At 38.6% G+C, this 16511-nt stretch overlaps 2 protein-coding genes across 4 annotated transcripts in view; both read left to right on the top strand.

Annotated features, from left to right (window-relative positions):
* LOC141429802 (uncharacterized) overlaps positions 1-1604 on the top strand; it is a 43792-nt gene extending 42188 nt beyond the window's left edge. For all 3 annotated transcript variants that reach the window (XM_074090344.1, XM_074090346.1, XM_074090345.1), the window contains exon 15: positions 496-1604. In XM_074090344.1, coding sequence (XP_073946445.1) covers positions 496-684 — 189 coding nt within the window. In that variant the 3' untranslated portion in view covers positions 685-1604. The remainder of the gene's footprint in view (positions 1-495) is intronic.
* Positions 1605-3378: 1774 nt separating this feature from the next.
* On the top strand, positions 3379-16168 carry LOC141429865 (uncharacterized). Its single transcript, XM_074090425.1, has 8 exons — positions 3379-3521; positions 6818-6931; positions 8319-8476; positions 10189-10275; positions 13493-13583; positions 14362-14478; positions 15053-15228; positions 16079-16168. Exons 1-8 carry the CDS (start codon positions 3434-3436, stop codon positions 16166-16168), a joined length of 921 nt encoding a protein of 306 aa, XP_073946526.1. The 5' UTR covers positions 3379-3433.
* Positions 16169-16511: the final 343 nt, after the last annotated feature.

A 16511-nucleotide genomic window follows, 5' to 3' on the forward strand; every position in this document is an offset into this window, starting at 1 on the left:
AGACAAACCTAACTCACACTTCTCTCACTCTTCGTGTTACCTATCAAAAATGTTCTCTTCCATCACTGCAGGCTACCTCAAAACTAACACAGTGAGGAAGGAGGCTCGAAAGTGGGTGATAGACGTACGAACTTAAAGTACGCGGTTTTTTAAGTTTGCGAGCCACGAGTAAGATTTCAAACTGATTGGATCGCCGACGGTTTTAAAGTACGCGTACTTACGGTGACACACAGGCGAAAAAGGTCGTCGAGCTATAAGTACGCGTACTTGCTAGTAGCTTGTCACCCACTTAAAAGACAGATCTCTCTCGAGGCAGGTGTTATACCTTGGGGACCGAAGTCTGAAGGAAGAGCGTCGGAATTTGTATATTATGCGTCCGAGTTGAGAAATTTCGAAAGCGCACTTGTAGGATTCGGTCAGAGTTTCTATATTGCTCACTAGATGGCGCTAGGAGTCGCTACAACAGAATTGATAACTATGTTCTCTTATTTTCAGAAATACGCCGCCTTACTCGAAAAAGAGAAGGTAGGTGCAGCCGAGCTGCCTTACGTGGGCGAGGACAAGCTGCGCGCGCTGGGCGTCCCGCTGGGCCCGCGCATGCGCATACTGAAGGAGGCCGGCGTGCACCGCGACCTGCCGCCGAGGGACGACCACCACACCACCACTACGCTCGCCATCGTCTAACTTTCAACTAGGCTGACGTCGAGCAGCCCGGATCTAAGGGGGGGCAAACCGGGGCACTTGCCCCGGGCGGCAGTTTCATGGGGCCGCCAAATCCTTGAGACAAGAAACGAAGAAGAAAAGGAAAATACTACTCATTGGCAGTTTTAACAGTTTTTCTCAAGCACTTTCATCAGTGAGTCACCGAACTGTTGGAGTCAAAGTCACCTCTGTTCGAGTCGCAGAAGTATTCGAGCCAGAGTTACATTGCACAGTATAGTACTAAGCCAGCGGCCATTGAGTAGACTAACGTCGAAGCTTTACAGTCTTCAGAGGCTGATACTACATGTATAACTAAAAACCACCACACTGAGGAAGTTATACCTTACTTAAGCTAGACTCCGCACTATAATGTTGTAGTCACAGCTCGTTCGAGTCATATCAGTGAGTGACAGAACTGTTGGACTCTCAGTAATGATCGGTGTTCAAGAAATGAGCCACGCTATATTTTGGAGTCACTTTTATTTGCGCTACCTACAGAGTTACAGTAACAGCACTAATGAAACCACAGCACTGCTATTAGGGCCACAGCAAAGTTGGACACACAGTACTGTTGCCATCAAAGAAGAGAGGCACAGTGCTACTGGATTCACCTTTATGTCACAGCTTTGAAGTCACAGAACTGCTAGAGTCACGACGCTGTTGGAGCCACAATAACACTACACTGTGTAGCACCTACTAAAGGATGCTGGCATGCACTGCTATATCGTCGTGCGAAGACTAACTTAAACGTCAGAACCTTTAAAATCTAGGGTTTAATAGTTGATTTTCTGATAGGCTATGACGCCCCGAGTGCCGTGACGCCTCAGTGCGTATTGGACAGTATGAGGACGCCGCGTGGAGTTCCCTGTCTTCTTACTTAACGTATCTGCACGAGCACTTCTCGAAGTTCTAATTCTAACTTTCACACTCTAAAGTCTGGTGTTTCGTGGTGTCCTTAACAACGGTAAAAAACTATATTAGTTTTAAAATATAAAAAAGTAAAAAAAGTCAACGGTCAGTTTCCATACAAGATGTCACAGCCATCTCCCTTGTAAAGTGAGTGATCGGCGATTCTGTTACAACTGTTCCTAATGTTGGGAATTCACGGCAGGCATTCTGGATTTCGTGTTATTAGAAAAGACAATTTTTTAATTATTGTAAAAATATATATTATGGGTTTTTAAGTAAAAGTTTCATCCCAGCCTATTATTAGGCAGGGCACAGGCTTCCTCGAGAGGGCTTGGGCAGTTTTTTGGCCAATTTGGATTGGAACTTCACACACACCGTTGAATTGCTTCAATGTGTTCCTCAAGATGTCACGTAAAGCTCGTGGGGTCACCGGGGTTTGAACCCACGATCCTCTGATTGAGAGGCCATAGGTCAAACCACTCGGCCACCACGGCTCGGCATGTTTTTAACTGGCATAAAGTTATTTTGAACTGCTTTAAGATGAGATTTGAAATAATACACGTCAGTTAGCTATTGTGTAATATAATTTATGTATTTTATAATCAACGATGCATAATAAATTATACACTTTTTTTATAAATATACCAGCTGACCTGAAAAAAATATTCTGCCATACAAAAATAAAGATGAGGGTACGAGGCTGAAAAATACTTTACGATTGACTCGTTTACTCATATACCATAGACCTACCAAATATAAAAAAAAAAAACGTAAAAATCGGTCGAGCCGTTTTGGAAGAGTGGGACTACAAAACGTGACACGAGATTTTATACTTAAAAAACTTTGTTTTCAAACAGTTTAATCGCTATCGCGGGGTTCATGGCTTATCCACAACCATATTAAATTTTTACTTTTTATCCAGCGTGGCAACCAAAACGCCGGTTAAATCTGAGTTTGAAGGTTTCTATGGGACGACGCTTTCAAAGTAGGCAAAGTATTTTGCCAAAAACTCGTTCAAAATACTCTTAATGAAATAGTTTTATTAATATTATTTTAAGTAACTTTAAAAATGCGTAGGTTTAATGTAGTTAAAAGTTTAGTCATAATTTTGTACATTTTACGCACTCTGCAATGGTATGCCAAAGAGATTATTCGGTGTGTGTAAAAAATACATTAAAATTGTAAAAATCTGTACATATATTTTTATACCCGACTGCAAAGGCAAGGTATTGTAAATAAGTTGCTGACTAATTAATAACGCGAACAACGAAATTATACGACGTACTTACTTTGTTTTTAGTTTTTTTTCTTGTACATAAGTAATTAAAAGTAATAAACATTTTATACATTGTCTGCAGATTTTCACTTTAATCCTTTTTCTTGTTACTCCGCAATTACACGTATAAGCCACCTACATCTGTACAAACATCTGGGAATAAAACCCAGTTCCACCAAAACACAACACGAACATTAAGCACCAACATAATAAGGATAATTCATTAATATTCGCAGAATTGTTTACATATACCCTAATTCACACAGAAAATAATTATTAACTAATAGCAACCATTTGCTTATCTCATAAACACCAACAGTCACAATGGGCCATTTAACTATAATTAAGAGACAATTCCCCAAACAAATAACAACTTTCGCCATCCTTGTCATTTCCTTTCATTAATAAGAGACAAGTGCGACGGTCAATTCTTAATAGGTCCGCAAAAGGTGACAGATGTCGCACTGATAATAAAGTTATATATATAAATGATAAGAATACTTTATTCGGTTCAGACGCTCGGGGTCCGCTGGAGTGACGGTCACAATGTCTCGCGTGATAATTAGTCTCGTATTCGCCGCGTGCGTCATCGCAGCTGGCCAAGCATCACCTGCAACCCAACTGAATTGTGACGGTATGTACTTTTTTAAACACGCTTTATTAATTTATTAAGTTTATTGAATACTTTGCGGAGGTCCATAGTCCATATCAATGAATGACACTTTATTAGCACCAAATTTACATAACTCACAAGGAAAGTTACCCAACTGTCCGGCTCCGGTTTGTTTTATTATTATATATTATTATGTTAGAGAGTAGTCTTAAATAAATAACGGATAGCTTTTTTTTTAGCTGCCCAAACTCAACCTATTCGGAAAAATTTACCTCCAAAGGTCCAAAGTACTAAAAAGTGAGCAAACTGTCTAACTTCTGTAGAAAGTCCTGTTAAAGCAAATTGCTAGTTAATTACTGACTTGATTATATATTAGAGACCATGAAATAGTAGATTGATAACCAAGGGAGGAAAGCGACCCGTTTCCCCCGACATATTTCTGGCGCTCGAACGAAGTGAGAGCGCCAATAGTTCGAGGGAAAATGGGTAATTTCACCCGAGTTAGACACTCTACTTTTCATTTTGATTGTGAGGAAAGTAAAATAGTACAAAAAAATGAGAATAATAATAAATTGAATTTACTTATATCCAACCTCCAACGGTACCTTTTCGACCTGGCCACTTGCCACGGCCGACTATAAAAAAATTGAGTTGGTCACGACCAAGGAGCTTATATACAAAACTGGAGGTTGAACGCCGAACGAAGAAATTTGAACTTTATTACTTATTTATATATTCCATCTCTTTTTTAACCTAACTAAAGAAAGAGATGGAACATGTTCGTGACGTAATAAAGATCAAATTTCTTGTTTCAAACGGATGTTCGGCGTTCAACCTCCAGCGTTGTATATAAGCTCCTTGGTCACGACGTGCATCTAGATGGCCATGCCGAAACGTGATAAAAAGTGTCATTGACTTAACTCAATTATCTTCGACTCCGTGGCTAACCGAAAAATTAAAAAAAAAAATACTTTCCACCCTAGAGATGAAAACGCAACTTTCCACCCAGCTATCTACCCATAAAAATTAAACTTTCCGAACAGGAGAGATGAAAAAATAATAGACCGGTGTTTTGTTATTTCGGCTCAAACTTACATTTTACAAAAAAAAAATACCCTTCAAAGTTTCATACATCGGACATCCGGCATCGGACTCCAACATATATAAAACCAATCGGAGCCAGACAATTGGGTACATTTTCTTGTAAGTTTGTTTGTTACTAAATAAATACGTATGAAATCAAACAAAATATTCTATATGTTGTACCGATTTGGAACTTGGCTCTTACGCGTATTTTTTATCATCATCATCATATCGAAAATACAAACTGAAACATAGATGCACAGAAAAACCAGAAAATAGACCAGCGCTGGGAATCGAACCCAGGTCCTCAGCATTCTGTGCTGCATGCCATACCCCTACACTACCACTGGACAATGGTACAGACACGAATTTCTCTTATGCACCACATATATCAGCTTGTTTGTTTCTTGTTTAGTCACTTAAGCAGCGACACGAGCGACATCTATGTTGTAGCCCTCATCGAGAAACTTTCAACACCCCATTGGAACTAACCGCTCACCCGGACAAGAGATGTCGCTATTAAGCAATCAAAGTAAGATTGGTTTTTAGAGTTTTTTTGTATCTTTTATTTCAACTTCAAATTTTGTTACTTTTACAGTCATCCCGTAAAATCCATAAATGATGTCCGTAAAAGTAACAAAATTTGGAGTTGAAATGAAAAAAAAAGGTTCTTAAAAACAATTTTCATCATCACAGGTCTCAGAGGGTAGGATAGTTCTAACAACAATACAATAATTATAGTAGCAAATTCAAGCCCGAGGAACTCCTTGATAGAACCATGTATTGTTATTTATTTATTTATTTATCAATAAAAAAATACAGCATTACAGTTAGAAAACGAATGCACTGTAAAATTCAAATTAATCCAAAAAAATATAAAAATACATTAAAAAAACATACAAAAAAACTAACCGGATTTTTGAACTTCGTCGTCGTCTTTTTATATACATGTATAGTTTGCATTAAACTCTTTTTTCTCTGAATACATTAATTGTTCAGAGTTGTTATAAAATTGACCTAAACCAAATACAGTTTAGCAGGATTATCATTTAAAAATATGTCAAAATTTTACGTTTGCAGCGGGAAAAATATTTAATTATGACATTACATTGTGGTTTTATAAAAAAAATATGCGACTAGATGCTGACTCTACATACATACATACATGGAAATAACTGTACACAATATAATATAAGTATTTACTTACCTACGAGTATGTGCCATTTAAAACGGTAACTGATGTGAATTATATTAATAGCTACTTTCTTTTTTCATTTTACTAACACAATACATATTTTTAACAACGTATATCATAATACATTATATTTTATACGTTTTTTCTGGTATTGGTGAATACCTAAATGGGATATTTATATGATTAAAAGATCAAATGTTAAATGCATGTTAAAACAATGAACAGAGGAGCGATGACGGAACTAGGGGTATCAGGGTCAGCGTTGATAACTTCATTTGCGACACTACTTATTATCGTACTTTGACACTTGCTTTAAGCTCTGTAGAAACATCTGTGACCGATGTTATAAAAATAAGCCTAAATTAAATCACTATTGAACTTGAAAATCGAATCATTCAAATTTTGTTCATGTAAGAAAGTACATGCCAAATTTCAATTCAAATAATAAAAACAAAAACAATACATAATCAAATGAAACAAAACTGTACAGTACCTACTAGTCTCTGAGCTTACCCGCGGACAGACAGACATACGGACATGGTGAAACTATAAGGGTTCCTAGTTGACTACGGAACCCTAAAAAAACGAAGTACATATAGTATTGGTTGCGCGCTGCTGCGGCGCAAACTAAACTGCCTATCCTGGATTCGACCGAATACACGCTGCATGCATATACACAGAGCATGCAGATACGCATGCAGGCCCTATACCACGAAGTGCAAAACTCGAACTTCGTATGTTGCCGTCCCGCTGACGCTTATGTCTTTTATTACGCGAGTGAAAGGGATGGTTCGATACGGACTTCGATTTGCGAGTTTCGTAGTAGCCCTGCAGACAGGTGCGGATAACCTATCTGGACTCTGTACAGTCGAGTTCATAAACTTGTGAGCAAAAATTTGTTCAAAAATATCTGAACACGCTTCTACGGCGTTAACAATAGAGTCGCGTTCAGATATTTTTGATCAAATTTTTGCTCAAAAGTTTATGAACTCGACTGTACTATAAGGAATTTCAATGAATCACGATTATACCATTTCAGATGAAGTAACCCAGTGTACGGTTAGCAACGTGGACATCACTCCCTGTGCCGATAAGTCCAACTGCCAGATCAAGAAAGGAAGGAACGCTACCATCAACTTTGATTTCACGCCAGGTAAAAATAAAAAAGTATTTTTTATGCTTTTTTCAACATTTTCCTCTTGTTAAATATTTTTTAAATGCTTATTGTACGGTCTTGTGCTTTCCGCATCCAACGCGGTCTCGCGATTTTAACCAGGTCGCTGCTCCATCTTGTTGGAGGCCTACCGACAGCTCGTCTCCCGGTCCGCGGACATCATTAGAGAACCTTCTGACCCCATCGGCCATCAGTCCTGCTTGCAACAAGCACAAGACCGGTCTGAGTGGAGAGCCTTCGGGGAAGCATATGTCCAGCAGTGGACTTCTTTCGACTGACATGGTGATGATAATGACATATTGTATGATGTCCAGGGCTAATTTTTTGTGAAAACAAAGAACAGAACCGATGTTGCATCTAGTTTCAAGTTTTTCTAATATTCATCTTCCGCCTCCATCAATGAAAATCTTCGATATACATACGTCGTACTGCTGTGTACCTAAAGACCTCCTCCCTAAATAACCTAGTAACTTCACACACCTATTGGCGTATCTAGATTTTTGTGTGAAGATATCAGTATTATAGAATTTTGAATCGGTAGCCCAACATCCTGGGGTGGGCACGGCCCACCCGGCCCCCCCTCTATATACGCCTATGCACACACCATTCCACAAAATTTTCGTATATTTGCGAAACAGTTCAATAGTGTGACAAGTCTCCTTGTATTTTTTTCCTCCACCGAAAAGCTCATGGTTTGAAAAATAATGTGACAAATTTGTTCCGAAAAACTCAGAGGTGCGAGGTCGGGTTCTACAGCGACCATCTGCCTAAGAGACTATAATTATGTCAAGCCAACTATCACCTAAGACGCCTTAAGACGAAAGTCTTTAACCAATGTGAGTTGCCAGTGATGACATATGGACCCGAGACGTGGTGCTTCACTATCTTATAAATAGACTCAGAATTGCTCAGTGAGCTATGGAGAGAGCTATGCTTGGGGTTTCTCTACGGGATCGAATCAGAAATGAGGAGATACTTGTACGTAGAAGAAAAAGGTTCACCGACATAGCGAATTGAATTAGCTCTTTGAAGTGGCAATGGGCAGGCCTTATAGCACGGAGAACAGAAGGTCGTTGAGGCCGAAAGGTTCTCGAGTGTAGACCGCGGATCGGCAAGCGCAGCGTATGACGTGCACTAACGAGATGGACGGATGACCTGGTTAAAGTCGCGGGTTCACGGTGGATGCAAAGCGCTTCCAACCGAAGCAACTGGAGGTCTATGGGGGAGGCCTGTGACCAACAGTAGAGGTCCTATGGCTGATATGATGATGATGATGAACTACCTCGCTGCCACGGCTAACTACTACGGCTTTTTCTGAGTGATATAATACTTAGTCCATAATCTTATCGTGCTCATAATTTTACAGAGTTCTCGGCAACAGAGTTGGAAACAGCTGTATCGTACCTTGGCGCGCCGTTCCAAGGGTTAGAACGCAACGCGTGCCTGTTCACCACCTGCCCCGTGACCCAGGGAACCACCCAGGCACTGTCGTACAACCTGTATCTCAACAAGAAACTCCCTGCCGTAAGTTAAATCATAAGACCCCGTAGCTAACTGTCAAGTCTAACACACCCAAGTGATTCCAAAATCTCAATAGTTTTCACCACTTTTTAGGGTTCCGTACCCAAAGGGCAAAAACCGGCCAAGAGCGTGTCGGACACGCTCGAAATAGGGTTCCGTAGCCATTACGATAAAATTAAGTAATATTTTTCTAAGGATTTCGTATTTTGTACAAAATATTTCAAGTTTATGTATATTTTATACCTTAGGCTATTTACTCTTAAACTACTAATAAAAGTTTTCCTTGCAAGTTTGATATACCTACTACCATCCTGAATTTTTTCAAATTTTGCCGGTGGGCACCGGCTTAGATTTTAGAGGGGGGAGGACGCTCGATTTTAATGAAAATTTGCGCTTTATAGTTGAATATTTTGCAAACAAATCACTGAATCGAAAAATAGTTTTAAAAGACCTATCCAATGATACCCTACACTACAAGGTTGGATGAGAAAAAAAAACACCCCACTTTACGTCTATGGGAGGTACTCTAAAAAAAACTTTTTTGATTTTTTTATTATACCATTTTGTCAGCATAGTTTACGTATATCTTCGTGCAAAATTACAGCTTTCTAGCATTGATAGTCCCTGAGAAAAGCCACGGACGGACGGACAGACAGACAGAGACATGGCGAAACTATAAGGGTTAGCATATAGCATATAGCATTTTGGCTACGGAACCCTAAAAACGGGACCTACTAAAACTTCGTTGTCCGTCCGTCCGTCTATCACCAGGCTGTATCTCATGAACCGTGATAGTTAGGCGGTTGAAATTTTCACAAATACATATAAAAACTAAATAAAAAACAAATACTAGTAAAAAAACAGAATAAAATAAACATTTAAGGGGGGCTCCCATAGAACAAACGTGATTTTTTTCTGTTTTATGCTTGATATGGCGAAGGTAGAAAGAGGTGAATTGTGATCATGAACGTTAGCGCTTTGGACAATACGGTTTCAAAGTGCGGGTAAGCTGCTGGAAATACGTGACTGTTCAAAGTCAAAGTCAAAATATATTTATTCAATTTAGGCTTTAACAAGCACTTGTTTATGAATGTCAAAAAAAATCTACCACCGGTTCGGAAAAACCTCTGTTGAGAAGAATCCGGCAATTGGTGCAGCTCAAACGTAGCTAACACCTTAGACCCGCTTCAGACTGCAGATGCTGGACGGGGTGTATGTAGCTCTAATACCTCGGGAACGCGCGAGCAATGTATTGCCACCTCATTTTTTTTACCCTAACGCTACGCAAAATTACCCTAAATTCGGCACATTTTTTTACCCTATTTTTTTTAAATATAAACAAGGCAAATAAATGCGATTTATTAATAAACTAATAGCTAAACTACTAAACCGTTTCGAAACATTCGTTGAATACATTCATAATAGTCTTGGCTTATGTGTCATCTGCAGTAACTTTTTCTTGAAATCGTACATTTTATTCGAAAACTTTTACCCTAAATAATTTTCAGCACCAAAAAATACCCTAAACGCGTAAAAATACCCTAAATTTAGGGTAAAATACAGGGTTGGGACACTGCGCGCGAGTGTCTACGCGCGAGTACCCTCGTGCGCAAAACGCTCCGTCTGGACCGGGTCTTAGTGCCCAGCAGCGGTGCGTAGGCTAAGAAGGATTTATTTAGATAGTGGCACTATTTGATTGGTTATTTCTCTTGCAGGGCTTCTACACGATCAAGTGGAAGGTGTGGAACAAGGCGGACCCCGCGCAGCTGTGCTGCTTCCAGACCAAGATCGCCATCAGGAAATAAATGTTAAATTAGAGACGATCAGAGCTGTGTTGTTTTTTATTTTACACTTGGTATTATAACGGTTCTCTATTTTTTTGACGTAAATATTCTTCCTGTATGTTTCAATTCTCAACTGTTTCACATATTATGGACGAACGACTATAGTATATTCAAATTCAAATCATTTATTCTGTAAACAGCCTTTTAGGTAGGAGTACGCTCTTCTCTTTAAAGCTTGAAGGTCATATCGGTCCGCATTCATTCCAGAGTTTTGCTGTGCGAGGCAGGAAATTCCTTCCTTAGAGACAGCATCTATTGTTAAAAAGAATCCAAAATGCTCGGAAATGTCCGCCTATCTGTTGTAAACATAGTCCGCGAAGTTCTTTATAGACTGCCACAAATTAAAAAAAATTAATCACATTATGTATGAAATTCCATTACTGTATAGTTTTTTTTTTACTTTTTAAATTCACGTTTTGACTACGATAAGTCAATCTAAACAGCCAAGTATTCCTGAAGATCAAATTCCTTCTACCTTTTTTCTTTTTAAGTCCTACTCTGAGATTTAATTTAGGAAGAAACATCGTCCTTAAAAATGTCTCGAATAGTGACACATTTCTTTTTAATATTTCGAGTTCAAGCACAATTAAGAAACCGAAAAAATGGTAACAAAAGAAAATGGCTGAATGAACTAATAAGCGTTCAGTGGCACTTTAAACCAATAGTTATACAAAGCTTCATTTGCATTTAACGTAGGCATTTAACTTTATATATTTTATTGATATACGAGTAATACAATATTTTAAAATTACATTATTATTTCTGATGAAGATGAAGTGGCATTACGAGTCGTGTCGTGTACTTTATAAATAAAAAAAAAACAAGTATCGCGGGAAAGTACAAGGGCATAAATTTTAAAACTGTGCCCAAGCATTTATTTTATATTTTAACAATTTAGCTTTATTTCCTCCATCATTGGAGAAAAGCACTATACATATTATATGCCTCAGCGGAAATGGGAATTTGTGGAATCGTACATATTTATTACTCAGCTACGCTTCGTCCGTCAAACTCTACTCATCCACGAATTGCTTTTTCCCGGCCTCGACAGTAATGTTCTATTAATGGGACCAAACGAAAAGTATATAAGTATGAATAACGACGATCCGAGGTAATAAACTGACTAAGTAACTTAAAAAAGTCGATAAAACCCACGAAATTGTCATTTCAAAGTTCGATATCTCAAAAATGCCTGAACTTATTTAATGAAACATAGCTAAGCACCATCGCAAGGAAACTCGATTTCACGTGAACACATTGTCATTTTTGGTTTAGCTGGTTCATTAAAGACACACATTTGTGGTACAGCCGGTACAGGAATCTCACTGACCGAGCATCGTAGATGTGTACAATACATAAGTGGACGGAATGCTTTGTGTGCCAAATGGATCAACACTTGAGCCATTGGTACAAAACTAGGTTCATTCATGTAGTAATATAAAGTAATACGAAGCAAGAAGGAGTGTTAGGTAGAACTGTGACCCTCAGTGCGCGAGCCGAGCGAGCGAAGCGAGCGTGCCGCGGCAGCGACCGGCGAATTGCCAGAACCGAACATTTTTTGCTAATGCTTGTATGATGTATTTAATAGTTTGTAGTAGGTACTTGAGTCTTGGATGTTTGTATGTATTTAAGTATATATGTATATCTATGTCTACCCGTTGTTTAGCACCCATAGAACAAACTTTGCTTAGTTTGGGGCTGGGTCAATTGGTGCAATTTGTGAGAAGGTTATTATTATTATTATTTCATTCATTGTATATCATTATCGTTAAATTTCAGTTCAATTATTTGATGATCAATATTATTTTCCAGTGATTTTAATTATTTTTAGGACGACATTTCTATATTGTTTGGTGATTCAGTTTTAGTGACACATCTATTATTTTGGAACCCAATATAATTATTTGATGATCAATATTATTTCTGAGTAATTATTAAATAACATTTAGGTAACCGTCTTAATATTATTTGGTGATTCAATTTAGGTGACAGATCTACTATTTTAGGAACAAATATTATTTATTAGGTCGCCGAAAACGCATTTATTAGGTGATCAAAAAGTAAGCAATTCCCTTCATTCATATAATAATAGAACCATTAAACCATTTCACTTTGAAAATTATGGGTAGACGGTCCAAGCTATAGTTTTCCCTGTCAGGATTAAAATTCTTCACAATTTCGATTTGGGACTGCAATCTGACATATGACACTTTGACAGTGACAGTAAGTATCATCCTTCAGTGTCATACTTGTTTTGCAACGAACATTGACACTAGCTAGTAAATGTTCACCACCTACCGCAGATAAAAAAAGTGCTGGTGCTCAACATATGCACAGATCAAATTTATGAAATAAGCATTGTGTGGCAGAACTAATTAAGTAAATCAAACTCAAAATTCATCAACGAAAATAGCTCAGTAATTAATTTTAAATTAAATAAGAAGTGAATTATATGACAACATTCATATATTATTTCCATATGAAATCTTTTCTATATAAAAAAAGAATAAAAAGCATTAAATTATTATTTTTCACAATCCCAATTGATTCTGTTGGTAAGAAGTCCGCTAGGAGTAACTTACATGATGCCCATCACTAGGACCCGTAAGGATAAAATTTGTTGTTTTAATTCTATATTACCTACTTATTTTTAACTACCTTTTGCCCGCGGCTTCGCCCGCGTGGAATTCGGTTATCGCGCGCTGTTCCCTCGGGAACTGTGCATTTTTTCGGTATAAAAAGTAGCCTATGTCACTCTCTGGCCCATAAATTATCTCTATGCCAAAAATCACGTCGATCCGTCGCTCCGTTTTGACGTGAAAGACGGACAAACATACAAACACACACACTTTCGCATTTATAATATTAGTATGGATGGATTATCCCATGACATATTTCGGGGAGTTTCTAGGCTCTGTAATCTGACCCCTGCCATTGGAGATATCAGATTGGATTTGAAAAGTTCGATCTAGCTGGAAATAACAACCACGTTTGATAGTCACTTCTTAATTATACAACGTACCTAATGTCTGGCAACTTGTACAAACACTAAAAAAAAACACGCAAAACCATCTCTTTGTTAAAGGCCAATTATTGTATTAAGATCGTGAAGACGGCAGATATTCGTGTCTACATATGAGCATACATACCTATAGGACACGTTAGTTCTTGAAAGTACGTCGAGATGTGGGCTCGTGTTTTGTGTTTGTGTGTATGTGTGTCCTCTGTCGTCAGCGAAACAGTTACCAAGAAATTTTGCAATGGTGGTAAGTTTAATGTGTCGTAATTTTATATTATAAGTATAGGTAACTTAAGTCTGTGATTTCGCTCAATAGAAACAAAAAAAATGACCAGCTGTCTATGCTCTAGGAATTCCGGAAAAATCCTTAGTGCGCCTGTATGATCCGAAGAAGTACTTGTCTATCAGCTGTCACGTCTTTAGCTCCGACACTAGGTTGTGCGTTGTATTCCATCCTAAGTCAATTTTGCCTTAAGTCGTCTATTGATACTAAATCGTTCATACATACCTTAGTGAGCTCAGTGCCTATATCTTTATATTTTATAAATATATCAACGTTATCCAAGTTGTTTATCAATATACCTAGGTATGCCAGTACAGAAGTAAAGATAGTTAATAAGCTTGTAGAGGAGTATCATCGTAATTTAAAATTAGCATTTCGATTCTTTGAAATGTTTTTTACAAGCTTTTATTTAACTTATGTACTTACATGTTTGCTTTTATGTTTGTTAAAGTCAACATCCCCAAAGGTTATCTGCTCGAGCGATGTGGCCCGCCCATTGGCACTTCAACTTGCATATTCTTCGAGCTATGTTGATGACTTTAGTTCTTGGCGAATTTTCGTATTCCGGATTCTATCGGGTACGCGCGTCGCGTATCCCGTACACTAACTGTAATTAATCAATATTAAAATAGTAAGTATAAAATCACTCCACACTACTGATATCTTCTATAAGCAGCCAGACTCTTATGGGTTGGGCTACTTGTTATAAACTTCACAATATTATATTATGTCGTGTTCTCAGTGGACCTGTCCCAATGCACCATCCACAACGCGGCGGTGGACCCCTGTCCGAAGGGGATCAACTTCTGCAGCCTCAAGAGGAACAAGCCGTACACCCTCACGGTAGATTTTACACCACGTAAGTAACCTTCCACATGAGATATAGTTTTACTTGCACTATTTACTGTTTTACTTTGCAGGTGGTAGGACCTTGTGCAAGGTCCGCCCGGATTGCTACCGCCATCTTGCTCACGAATCCTGCCGTGAAGCACCAGTGCTTGCACTGTTGTGTTTCGGCGTGGAGAGTAAGACAGCCGGTGAAATTACTGGCACTTGAGGTATCCCAACTTAGGCCCCTAGGTTGGCAACGCATCTGCAATCCCCCTGGTGCTGCAGATGTCTATGGGCGGTGGTGATCTCTTACCATCAGGAGACCCACTTGCTCGTATGCCATCCAGTCGAATAAAAAAAAAGCCGCCTGGACAACGTAGTAGTAATAGAGATTAGGCATGTTTTTTTTTATTTTTACAAATATTCTGGTTGACGATATAGTAGTACACCTTATATGAGTGGCCCACCTTGAATAGTAATAGAGAATATGCAAGCATTTTTGAATTTGTTTAGATTCTACCACTTAAGCCACCACTGATACTATCACTCAGTTACAACTGATTGAAAATGTGTCTAACCATCAACATTTCCTACAATTCCAGGATTCTCAGCCCAGAAACTGAAGCTAGCCATGTACGGCGACGACAACAACGACGGCACTTACGACAAGGTGGTCAAGACCCCCGGCGACCCCTGCGACCTCCTCTCGTGTCCCGTTTACGGCGGCATTCCGCGTATCTTCAACATGCATTTTACACTTGACAAGACTCTTGGCGATGTAAGTTTAACATGGAATAGAAAAAACAGGTCGTGACATTGGCCCAAGCCTTGTGGCCGCCACTAAGGGGAATAACTTCAAAGTTCAATATCTCAAAAACGGCTATATTTTGCCGATTTTGATGAAAGATCTCTAAGTACCATCGCTAGAAAACCTGATAACAAAAAAAAGCCCGCATTCAAATCGGTCGGGAGTCGAAAGGGTTCTATAATAGCCCGTCCATAACCACAGCATGTTTATTGCGTGATCATTCTCCAGGGCTAGCCCCTGATACGCCATCGCCAAATTGGTGAAACAGAGTGACCTCCAAATCCTGGTGTCTATATACTATTTATAGTGGGCATGGACAACCCTCCTTTTTATTTAAAACTTCAATTTTTTATGGTTCATTAGATAATATACTATACTTCATACCCTATATTTGTATGTGGTGCCATAAGAAATTGTTTATCAAGTTAAATAATTTTTACTAAGATGAGATTTCAGTACCTCTAATAGTTTGGTTGGGCTCTTGAGTGTACCTACACGAAGGTCATTAGATACTCAAGGCCTGTGACCTGTGACGTGTATACTCGTAGGTACCATTATAAAACGCTCCTTAGATTAAACAATTTTTACGAAGATAGTACTTACTAAGATATCTCTAATCCTTTTGCTGGAATCTTGGATTTCACATCAAGACGAACTAAAGAATAATAAGCAAAAGCAATTAAAAAAAATGGCTAACTTTGAAATTGTCATGATCCGCGCGCGACAGCCGGACCGGGAAGCCGGGTAGCTTTATATCTAAAACATGGAGTGCGTCCGCCCTGGCTAGGAACTATTGAAACGTATAAATAACCTGTTTCAGGCCAAGTTCCCTGTACAGTTCAAGTTGTGGAACGCGGACGACGAATCGCAAGTCTGCTGCTTCACCTTCAATGTAAAGGTCAAGAAATAAATATCCTTAACACCTGTGCTGAGTGTTTTAATTACCTCATTAGCATTATTAGTTAGGTATACCCATTTCTGCAGTACTGAAGTAAATCATAATCCGTTGAAATCTGCATAGGAACTAATATTGTTGTAGCTAAACGATTATACCTTACACTTCAGTCTACTCGTGATCACGGCCGCTAACCTCAATCTCATATCGACCCTTGAAAGGAGAAATTGACTAAGCGACATTTTTTTAAGATAGTGAGTTATATACATGTTTGGAATGTTTTTCAGTAATTACTGATTCCGATGTACTCACTATCTTAAAAAAGTCGATATGTGATGTCTTCATCGATCCCTTTTTA

This window comes from Choristoneura fumiferana, chromosome 7, assembly GCF_025370935.1.
Source record: "Choristoneura fumiferana chromosome 7, NRCan_CFum_1, whole genome shotgun sequence".
NCBI classification, from domain to species: Eukaryota; Metazoa; Arthropoda; class Insecta; order Lepidoptera; family Tortricidae; genus Choristoneura; species Choristoneura fumiferana.

Coding starts and splice junctions, on each gene's coding strand:
- LOC141429865 (XM_074090425.1), top strand. CDS start 3,434: ATGTCTCGCGTGATAATTAGTCTCGTATTCGCCGCGTGCGTCATCGCA. Junction 6,932..8,318: donor CAACTTTGATTTCACGCCAG/GTAAAAATAAAA, acceptor ATAATTTTACAG/AGTTCTCGGCAACAGAGTTG. Junction 14,479..15,052: donor CACGGTAGATTTTACACCAC/GTAAGTAACCTT, acceptor CTACAATTCCAG/GATTCTCAGCCCAGAAACTG.